This window comes from Bufo gargarizans, unplaced genomic scaffold (genome assembly GCF_014858855.1).
Source record: "Bufo gargarizans isolate SCDJY-AF-19 unplaced genomic scaffold, ASM1485885v1 original_scaffold_1816_pilon, whole genome shotgun sequence".
Classification (NCBI taxonomy): Eukaryota; Metazoa; Chordata; class Amphibia; order Anura; family Bufonidae; genus Bufo; species Bufo gargarizans.
In genome coordinates, this window is record NW_025334527.1 from 77,247 (window position 1) to 89,610 (window position 12,364).

Sequence of the window (12,364 nt, forward strand, 5' to 3'; positions counted from 1 at the left end):
TACCCAAGTCCTGTAACAGCCGTGCGGAGGCGTGCGGAATCGGATCCGTGCGGATCCGTCCAGACTTACAATGTAAGTCAATGGGGACGGATCCGTTTGAAGATGCCACAATGTGGCTCAATCTTCAAGCGGATCCGTCCCCCATTGACTTTACATTGAAAGTCTGGACGGATCCGTCCGAGGCTATTTTCACACTTAGCTTTTTTTTTGCCATTTTAATGCAGACGGATCCGTTCTGAACGGAGCCTCCGTCTGCATTATTATGCGCGGATCCGTTCAGAACGGATCCGCCCGAACGCTAGTGTGAAAGTAGCCTTAGTCTGATACACGTGTGAAGTGAACTGTGAAGGGGCTCTGATGGTGCAGGATCAGTAACTGTCAGTAAATCTGACACTCCAGCAGTTTCAGATCTCCTGAATAGTGTGAGATAAATGACTGTAGACATTCCCAGACTGGCCACTAGGGGCCGCTGTTTGACCGCCTTTCATAGACCCGGAACCTAAAGTTCCGTCCACTGTAGACGGAGGGGAAGAATAAGAGAGACACAACCGAAAAAGATAAAGAAGAAACATGGCGCGGGCGGCAATTCGGCAAAGGTATGAGAAGCGGCAATATGATCTGTGTAGGTGGCAGGCGGTAGGTGTATGTATATGCTGTGTAGTGTGTAGGTGGCAGCACTGGCAGGCGCTTTGGAGGTACTAGATATTACATACTCATAGGTGACAAAACTCACCTCGCCGCCAGCCACCGCACGTCCACTCTGCCGCCGGCTTCTGAGTGTCTGACTGGGAGCAGTGGGAGCCGGAGATGCGCGGAAAGCCGGAAACCACGCCTCCGGCTCCTCCTCACTCAGACCTGGCTCACTCAATGTTGTGGCCACCCCCTCTGACACGTCGGCGGGAGGCGGGAAAGAAGGCGCCCAAAAACTTTTTTCGACTCGGCTGCACGGCGGACGCGACGCTGACGTCATCAACATGCATCGATTATTTAAAGCAACCGCATCGATGCAGAATCGCCGGGGGTCGAATCGCGATGCATCGCTGCATCGATTATATTTGACAGCCCTACTGCACTATGGTATTGCTGACCCTGCCAACTTGTGGTGGCCCATCTACTTGTGTTGCCCCACCTTCTGTCAATTTGGAGTCACCTACAACATGGGGCCACTTATTTTATTTTTTTCAGGGCCACTTTAATTTCCAAGTCCTCCCTGGTCACAAGCCCCGGTTATAGAACAGTGTAGCTTCTGTTGTCTTCTCCTTCAGTTCTTCCTCCAGATCTTCTCGTCTTATCTGAAATACAACAGAATATGACTTGTGTGTAAAGAATGTGCCCCCTGTGTTTTTCTCAGATGCCTGGCTCCACCTCAGCAGACACGCACCGATCCTCTCTGTGGGAAGAGGGCGAAGGACACAGGAACCATCATCCCGAAGGTGACCAGAGCAGCCAGGTGTTTGAGCAAGGAGAACACACGTGGGTTCCTCAGCATATGGGGAGAACTGCAAAGAGAGGAGACGTAAGGTTAACTTATGGGAACAGTGCTGCTGCCCCAACGTGGAGAAAGGAAAGGACACCAGTCACCGCAGCAACAGGGAAGGAGAAGGCATGATACTAGTCACCATCTCAGCAGGGAAGGAGAGGACACCAGTCACCGCCGCATCAGGGAAGGAGAAGACATGATACCAGTCACCACCTAATCAGGGAAGGAGAGGGCACGACCCCAGTCACCGCCGCATTAGGGAAGGAGAGGACACCAGTCACTGCCGAATCAGCAGGGAAGGCAAGGACACCAGTCACCACCTCAGCAGGGAAGGTGAGGACACCAGTCACCACCTCAGCAGGGAAGGAGAGGACACGACACCAGTCACCGCCTCAGCAGAAAAAGCGACGACACCAGTCACTTCCTCATCAGGGAAGGAGAGGACACCAGTCACTTCCTCATCAGGGAAGGAGAGGACACCAGTCACTTCCTCATCAGGGAAGGAGAGGACACCAGTCACCACCTCAGCAGGAAAGGAGAGGACACCAGTCACTTCCTCATCAGGGAAGGAGAGGACACCAGTCACCACCTCAGCAGGAAAGGAGAAGACACCAGTCACCGACTCAGCAAGAAAGGAGAAGACACCAGTCACCGCCTCAGTAGGGAAGGAGAAGACACCAGTCACCGCCTCAGTAGGGAAGGAGAAGACACCACTCACCGCCTCAGTAGGGAAGGAACCAACGTTGTGACTCCGAACAGAGTCGACCGGGACAGCGCCGTCTCTTTCATGGCCTGAGCAAAGAGAGGAGATGATAAATAGGACGGCACATCTGGGGCAGACCCCGCTACAGGCTTCTTTATATACTGTACAGATCCCACCACAGACTGTTTATATACCGTACAGACCCCGCTACAGGCCGTATTGTATATACAGTGCTGCCCATAAATATTCCTAACCTGGGCAAATTTTGACTTGTTACTTTTATTCAACCAGCAAGTAATTTTTTGACGGGAAATGACATCGGTGTCTCCTAAAAGATAATAAGACGATGTACAAGAGGCATTATTGTGGGAAAAAAACATTTCTCAGCTTTTATTTACATTTGAGCAAAAAATACAAGATGTTCCGCACTGTGAAAAATCTCAGAGGACGTGGTCGGAAGCCAAAAGTGACCCCTGTGCTGCCAGGAGGATAGTTAGAGAGGTGAAAAAGAATCCAAGGATCGCCACCAAGGCCACCCTGGTGAATCTGGGCTCTGCTGGTGGCCATGTCTCAATGCAGACAATCCAACAGACACTGCACACTGCAGACCAAGGAGGACCCCACTTCTCCAGATAAGACACCTGCACACTGCAGACCAAGGAGGACACCACTTCTCCAGATAAGGCACAAAAGCTTGCTTGGCCTTTGCAAAAGCTCATCTGGAGAAAGAAGAAGACTTCTGATCTTCTGTGTTATGGTCAGATGAAACAAAGATTGAATTGTTTGGTCACAATGATGTTTCCTTCATTTGGCATAAAAAAGGAGAAGCCTTCAACCCAAAGATCACCATCCCCACTGTCAAACATGGTGGTGGGAACCTAATGCTTTGGGGTGTTTTTCAGCCAATGGACCAGGGAACCTAATCCCAGTAAACGGCACCATGAAAAAAAAGCAATACATGAGGATTCTCACCGACAACATCAGGCGTCTGCAGAGAAACGTGGCCTTGGGCACCAGTGGACATTTCAGCAGGACAATGACCCAAAACACACAGCAAAAGTGGTGAAGAAATGGTTAGCGAATAACAGTAACGTCTTGGAGCGGCCCGGCCAGAGTCCAGACTGGAATCCAGCGGAGAATCTGTGGAGGGATCTTAAGATCAGGGTGACGGCAAGAAGACCCTCCAACCTGAAAGAAGAAGACCCTCCAACCTGAAAGATGTGGAGCTCATTGCTGAAGATGAAAGGGCAAAACTACCTGTGGAGACCTGCAAAAAGCTGCTCTGCGGTTACAGGAAGCGTCTGATCGCTGGGACGGCCAATAACGGCTTTTCTACTGATTATTGAGAAGGGGAGGAAGAATTCTGCACTGGACACTTTGTGCTCAAATGTAAATAAAAGCTGAGAAATGTTTTTTTTCCACAATAATAATGTCTCGTGTATATGGTCTTATTATCTTCTGGGAGACACCGATGTCATTTCCCGTCAAAAAATTACTTGCTGGTTGAATAAAAGTAACTTTAAGTCAAAATTTGCCAGGAGTCTGAATAATTATGGGCAGCACTGCATATACCGCACAGATCCCGCTACAGGCCTCTTTATATACCGCACAGACCCCGCTACAGGCCTCTTTATATACCGCACAGATCCCGCTACAGGCCTCTTTATATACCGCACAGATCCCGCTACAGGCCTCTTTATACACCGCACAGATCCCGCTACAGGCCTCTTCATATACCGCACAGATCCCGCTACAGGCCTCTTTATATACCGCACAGACCCCGCTACAGGCCTCTTTATATACCGCACAGACCCCGCTACAGGCTCCTTTATATACCGCACAGATCCCGCTACAGGCCTCTTTATACACCGCACAGATCCCGCTACAGGCCTCTTCATATACCGCACAGATCCCGCTACAGGCCTCTTTATATACCGCACAGACCCCGCTACAGGCCTCTTTATATACCGCACAGACCCCGCTACAGGCTCCTTTATATACCGCACAGATCCCACTACAGGCTCCTTTATATACCGCACAGATCCCGCTACAGGCTCCTTTATATACCGCACAGATCCCGCTACAGGCCTCTTTATACACCGCACAGATCCCGCTACAGGCTCCTTTATATACCGCACAGTTCCCGCTACAGGCCTCTTTATATACCGCACAGACCCCGCTACAGGCCTCTTTATATACCGCACAGATCCCGCTACAGGCCTCTTTATATACCGCACAGATCCCGCTACAGGCCTCTTTATACACCGCACAGATCCCGCTACAGGCCTCTTCATATACCGCACAGATCCCGCTACAGGCCTCTTTATATACCGCACAGATCCCGCTACAGGCCTCTTTATACACCGCACAGATCCCGCTACAGGCTCCTTATATACCGCACAGATCCCGCTACAGGCTCCTTTATATACCGCACAGATCCCGCTACAGGCTCCTTTATACACCGCACAGATCCCGCTACAGGCCTCACCGCACAGATCCCGCTACAGGCCCTCTTTATATTACCGCACAGACCCCGCTACAGGGCTCTTTATACACCGCACAGATCCGCTACAGGCCTCTTTATATACCGCACAGACCCCGCTACAGGCCTCTTTATATACCGCACAGATCCCGCTACAGGCCTCTTTATATACCGCACAGATCCCGCTACAGGCCTCTTTATATACCGCACAGATCCCGCTACAGGCCTCTTTATATACCGCACAGATCCCGCTACAGGCCTCTTTATATACCGCACAGACCCCGCTACAGGCCTCTTTATATACCGCACAGATCCCGCTAAAGCTCCTTTATATACCGCACAGTGCCCGCTACAGGCCTCTTTATATACCGCAACAGATCCCGCTACAGGCTCTTTATATACCGCACAGATCCCACTACAAGGCCTCTTTATATACCGCACAGACCCCGCTACAGGCCTCTTTATATACCGCACAGATCCCGCTACAGGCCTCTTTATATACCGCACACGATCCCGCTACAGGCTCCTTTATATACCGCACAGATCCCGCTACAGGCTCCCTTTATATACCGCACAGATCCCGCTACAAGCTCCTTTAGATACCGCACAGATCCCACTACAGGCTCCTTTATATTACCGCACAGAATCCCGCTACAGGCCTCTTTATATACCGCACAGATCCCGCTACAGGCCTCTTTATATACCGCACAGATCCCGCTACAGGCCTCTTTATATACCGCACAGACCCCGCTACAGGCCTCTTTATATACCGCACAGATCCCGCTACAGGCTCCTTTATATACCGCACAGATCCCGCTACAGGCCTCTTTATATACCGCACAGATCCCGCTACAGGCTCCTTTATATACCGCACAGATCCCGCTACAGGCCTCTTTATATACCGCACAGATCCCGCTACAGGCCTCTTTATATACCGCACAGATCCCGCTACAGGCTCCTTTATATACCGCACAGATCCCGCTACAGGCTCCTTTATATACCGCACAGATCCCGCTACAGGCCTCTTTATATACCGCACAGACCCCGCTACAGGCCTCTTTATATACCGCACAGATCCCGCTACAGGCCTCTTATATACCGCACAGATCCCGCTACAGGCCTCTTTATACACCGCACAGATCCCGCTACAGGCCCCTTTATATACCGCACAGATCCCGCTACAGGCCTCTTTATATACCGCACAGATCCCGCTACAGGCCTCTTTATATACCGCACAGATCCGCTACAGGCCTCTTTATATACCGCACAGATCCCGCTACAGGCCTCTTTATATACCGCACAGATCCCGCTACAGGCTCCTTTATATACCGCACAGATCCCGCTACAGGCTCCTTTATATACCGCACAGATCCCGCTACAGGCTTCTTTATATACCGCACAGATCCCGCTACAGGCTCCTTTATATACCGCACAGATCCCGCTACAGGCTCCTTTATATACCGCACAGATCCCGCTACAGGGCTCTTATATACGCACAGATCCCGCGACAGGCTTCTTTATATACCGCACAGATCCCGCTACAGGCCTCTTTATATACCGCACAGTCCCGCTACAGGCCTCTTTATATACCGCACAGATCCCGCTACAGGCTCCTTTATACACCGCACAGATCCCGCTACAGGCCTCTTTATATACCGCACAGATCCCGCTACAGGCCTCTTTATACACCGCACAGATCCCGCTACAGGTTCCTTTATATACCGCACAGATCCCCGCTACAGGCCCCTTTATATACCGCACAGATCCCGCTACAGGCTCCTTTATATACCGCACAGATCCCGCTACAGGCTCCTTTATACACCGCACAGATCCCGCTACAGGTTCCTTTATATACCGCACAGATCCCGCTACAGGCCCCTTTATATACCGCACAGATCCCGCTACAGGCTCCTTTATATACCGCACAGATCCCGCTACAGGCTCCTTTATATACCGCACAGATCCCGCTACAGGCCCCTTTATATACCGCACAGATCCCGCTACAGGCCCCTTTATATACCGCACAGACCCCGCTACAGGCCTCTTTATACACCGCAACAGATCCCGCTACAGGCTCCTTTATATACCGCACAGTTCCCGCTACAGGCCTCTTTATATACCACGCACAGACCCCGCTACAGGCCTCTTTATATACCGCACAGATCCCGCTACAGGCCTCTTTATATACCGCACAGATCCCGCTACAGGCTCCTTTATATACCGCACAGATCCCGCTACAGGCTCTTTATATACCGCACAGATCCCGCTACAGGCTCCTTTATATACCGCACAGATCCCGCTACAGGCTCCTTTATATACCGCACAGATCCCGCTACAGGCCTCTTTATATACCGCACAGATCCCGCTACAGGCTCCTTTATATACCGCACAGATCCCGCTACAGGCTCCTTTATATACCGCACAGATCCCGCTACAGGCTCCTTTATATACCGCACAGATCCCGCTACAGGCTCCTTTATATACCGCACAGATCCCGCTACAGGCTTCTTTATATACCGCACAGATCCCGCTACAGGGCTCTTTATACACCGCACAGATCCCGCTACAGGCCTCTTTATATACCGCACAGACCCCGCTACAGGCTCCTTTATATACCGCACAGATCCCGCTACAGGCTCCTTATATACCGCACAGATCCCGCTACAGGCTCCTTTATATACCGCACAGATCCCGCTACAGGCCTCTTTATACACCGCACAGATCCCGCTACAGGCTCCTTTATATACCGCACAGACCCCGCTACAGGCTCCTTTATATACCGCACAGATCCCGCTACAGGCTCCTTTATATACCGCACAGATCCCGCTACAGGCTCCTTTATATACCGCACAGATCCCGCTACAGGCTCCTTTATATACCGCACAGATCCCGCTACAGGCTCCTTTATATACCGCACAGATCCCGCTACAGGCTCCTTTATATACCGCACAGATCCCTCTACAGGCTCCTTTATATACCGCACAGATCCCTCTACAGGCCTCTTTATATACCGCACAGATCCCGCTACAGGCCTCTTTATATACCGCACAGATCCCTCTACAGGCCTCTTTATATACTGTACAGATCCCTCTACAGGCTGTATATATACTGTACAGATCCCTCTACAGGCTGTGTATATATACTGTACAGTTCCCTCTACAGGCTGTATATATACTGTACAGATCCCGCTACAGGCTGTGTATATACTGTACAGATCCCTCTACAGGCTGTGTATATATACTGTACAGATCCCTCTACAGGCTGTGTATATATACTGTACAGATCTCTCTACAGGCTGTGTATATATACTGTACAGATCTCTCTACAGGCTGTATATATACTGTACAGATCCCTCTACGGCTGTATATATATACTGTACAGATCCCTCGACAGGCTGTGTATATACTGTACAGATCCCTCTACAGGCTGTATATACTGTACAGATCCCTCTACAGGCTGTATATATACTGTACAGATCCCTCTACAGGCTGTATATATACTGTACAGATCCCTCTACAGGCTGTATATATACTGTACAGATCCCTCTACAGGCTGTATATATACTGTACAGATCCCTCTACAGGCTGTATATATACTGTACAGATCCCTCTACAGGCTGTATATATACTGTACAGATCCCTCTACAGGCTGTATATATACTGTACAGATCCTCTACAGGCTGTAGTATAACGTACAGATCCCTCTACAGGCTGTGTATATATACTGTACAGATCCCTCTACAGGCTGTGTATATATACTGTACAGATCCCTCTACAGGCTGTGTATATACTGTACAGATCCCTCTACAGGCTTGTATATATACTGTACAGATCCCTCGACAGGCTGTTATATACTGTACAGATCCCTCTACAGGCTGTATATATACTGTACAGATCCCTCTACAGGCTGTATATATACTGTACAGATCCTTACAGGCTGTATATACTGTACAGATCCCTCTACAGGCTGTGTATATACTGTACAGATCCCTCTACAGGCTGTGTATATATACTGTACAGATCCCTCTACAGGCTGTGTATATATACTGTACAGATCCCTCTACAGGCTGTATATATATACTGTACAGATCCCTCTACAGGCTGTGTATATATACTGTACAGATCCCTCTACAGGCTGTGTATATATACTGTACAGATCCCTCTACAGGCTGTGTATATACTGTACAGATCCCTCTACAGGCTGTATATATACTGTACAGATCCCTCTACAGGCTGTATATATACTGTACAGATCCCTCTACAGGCTGTATATATAACTGTACAGAATCCCTCTACAGGCTGTATATATATACTGTACAGATCCCTCTACAGGCTGTGTATATATACTGTACAGATCCCTCTACAGGCGTGTATATAGACTGTACAGATCCCTCTACAGGCTGTGTATATATACTGTACAGATCCCTCTACAGGCTGTGTATATATACTGTACAGATTCCCTCTACAGGCTGTGTATATACTGTACAGATCCCTCTAGCAGGCTGTAGATATACTGTACAGATCCCTCTGCAGGCTGTATAGATACTGTACAGATCCCTCTACAAGGCTGTATATATACGGTACAGATCCCTCTACAGGCTGTATATACTGTACAGATCCCTCTACAGGCTGTGTATAGACTGTACAGATCCCTCTACAGGCTGTGTATATATACTGTACAGATCCCTCTACAGGCTGTATATAATACTGTACAGATCCCTCTACAGGCTGTATATATACTGGTACAGATCCCTCTACAGGCTGTGTATATATACTGTACAGATCCGCTACAGGCTGTGTATATACTGTACAGATCCGCTACAGGCTTGTATATAGATACCTGTACAGATCCCTCTACAGAGCTGTGATATATATACTGTACGATCCCGCTACAGGCTGTGTATATTATACCTGTACAGAGCCCTCTACAGGGCTGTACTATATATACTGTACAGATCCCTCTACAGGCTGTGTATATATACTTGTACAGAGCCCTCTACAGGCTGTAGTATATACTGTACAGATCCCTCTACAGCTGTAGTATATACGTGACAGATCCCTCTAACAGGCTGTATATATACTGTTACAGATCCCTCAGCAGGCCTTGTAATATACTGTAGCAGATCCTCTAGCAGGCTGGTATATGATACTGTATCAGATCCCCTACAGGCTGTGTATATATAACTGTAAGCAGATCCTCGACAAAGGCTGTGTTATTACTGTACAGAGTCCCTCCACAGGCTGTGTATATATATACTGTAGCAGATCCCCTAGACAGGGCTGTAGTATATATACTGTACAGATCCCTCTACAGGCTGTGGATATACTGTACAGATCCCTCTACAGGCTGTGTATATATACTGTACAGACCCCTCTACAGGCTGTGTATATACTGTACAGATCCCTCTACAGCTGTGTATATACTGTACAGATCCCTCTACAGGCTGTGTATATACTGTACAGATCCCTCTACAGGCTGTATTATACTGTACAGATCCCGCTACAGGCTGTATATATACTGTACAGATCCCTCTACAGGCTGTATATATACTGTACAGATCCCTCTACAGGCTGTGTATATACGTACAGATCCCTCTACAGGCTGTATATATACTGTACAGATCCCTCTACAGGCTGTGTATATATACTGTACAGATCCCTCTACAGGCTGTATAATACTGTACAGATCCCTCTACAGGCTGTATATACTGTACAGATCCCTCTACAGGCTGTGTATATACTGTACAGATCCCTACAGGCTGTATATATACTGTACAGATCCCTCTACAGGCTGTGTATATATACTGTACAGATCCCTCTACAGGCTGTGTATATACTGTACAGATCCCTCTACAGGCTGTATATATACTGTACAGATCCCTCTACAGGCTGTGTATATATACTGTACAGATCCCTCTACAGGCTGTATATTACTGTACAGATCCCTCTACAGGCTGTGTATATATACTGTACAGATCCCTCTACAGGCTGTATATATACTGTACAGATCCCTCTACAGGCTGTGTATATCTGTACTGTACAGATCCCTCTACAGGCTGTGTATATACTGTACAGATCCCTCTACAGGCTGTATATTACTGTACAGATCCCTCTACAGGCTGTGTATATACTGTACAGATCCCTCTACAGGCTGTATATATACTGTACAGATCCCTCTACAGGCTGTGTATATACTGTACAGATCCCTCTACAGGCTGTATATATACTGTACAGATCCCTCTACAGGCTGTATATATACTGTACAGATCCCTCTACAGGCTGTATATACTGTACAGATCCCTCTACAGGCTGTGTATATACTGTACAGATCCCTCTACAGGCTGTGTATATACTGTACAGATCCCTCTACAGGCTGTGTATATACTGTACAGATCCCTCTACAGGCTGTGTATATATACTGTACAGATCCCTCTACAGGCTGTATATATACTGTACAGATCCCTCTACAGGCTGTGTATATATATACTGTACAGATCCCTCTACAGGCAGTGTATATACTGTACAGATCCCTCTACAGGCTGTATATATACGTACAGATCCCTCTACAGGCTGTGTATATTACTGTACAGATCCCTCTACAGGCAGTGTATATATACTGTACAGATCCCCTACAGGCTGTATATATACTGTACAGATCCCTCTACAGGCTGTGTATATACTGTACAGATCCCTCTACAGGCTGTGTATATATACTGTACAGATCCCTCTACAGGCTGTGTATATATACTGTACAGATCCCTCTACAGGCTGTGTATATATACTGTACAGATCCCTCTACAGGCTGTGTATATATACTGTACAGATCCCTCTACAGGCTGTGTATATATACTGTACAGATCCCTCTACAGGCTGTATATATACTGTACAGATCCCTCTACAGGCTGTATATATACTGTACAGATCCCTCTACAGGCTGTATATACTGTACAGATCCCTCTACAGGCTGTATATATACTGTACAGATCCCTCTACAGGCTGTGTATATACTGTACAGATCCCTCTACAGGCTGTGTATATACTGTACAGATCCCTCTACAGGCTGTGTATATACTGTACAGATCCCTCTACAGGCTGTATATATACTGTACAGATCCCTCTACAGGCTGTGTATATACTGTACAGATCCCTCTACAGGCTGTTATATACTGTACAGATCCCTCTACAGGCTGTGTATATATACTGTACAGATCCCTCTACAGGCTGTATATATATACTGTACAGATCCCTCTACAGGCTGTATATAACTGTACAGATCCCTCTACAGGCTGTGTATATACTGTACAGATCCCTCTACAGGCTGTATATACTGTACAGATCCCTCTACAGGCTGTGTATATATACTGTACAGATCCCTCTACAGGCTGTGTATATACTGTACAGATCCCTCTACAGGCTGTATATATCTGTACATGTACAGATCCTCTACAGGCTGTGATATACTGTACAGATCCCTCTACAGGCTGTATATATACTGTACAGATCCCTCTACAGGCTGTGTATATATACTGTACAGATCCCTCTACAGGCTGTGTATATATACTGTACAGATCCCTCTACAGACTGTATATATACTGTACAGATCCCTCTACAGGCTGTGTATATCTGTACAGATCCCTCTACAGGCTGTATATATACTGTACAGATCCCTCTACAGGCTGTGTAATATACTGTACAGATCC

The 12,364-nt window shown here is 47.8% G+C and overlaps 1 protein-coding gene across 1 annotated transcript in view; it reads right to left on the minus strand.

Annotated features, from left to right (window-relative positions):
- Positions 1-1,153: 1,153 nt before the first annotated feature.
- The window catches only part of LOC122923698 (sideroflexin-4-like), a 34,459-nt gene continuing 23,248 nt past the window's right edge, over positions 1,154-12,364 (minus strand). The window contains exons 9-11 of the mRNA XM_044274548.1: positions 2,199-2,272; positions 1,382-1,499; positions 1,154-1,292 (exon numbers count right to left, since the gene is read on the minus strand). Coding sequence (XP_044130483.1) covers positions 1,215-1,292; positions 1,382-1,499; positions 2,199-2,272 — 270 coding nt within the window. The 3' untranslated portion in view covers positions 1,154-1,214. The remainder of the gene's footprint in view (positions 1,293-1,381; positions 1,500-2,198; positions 2,273-12,364) is intronic.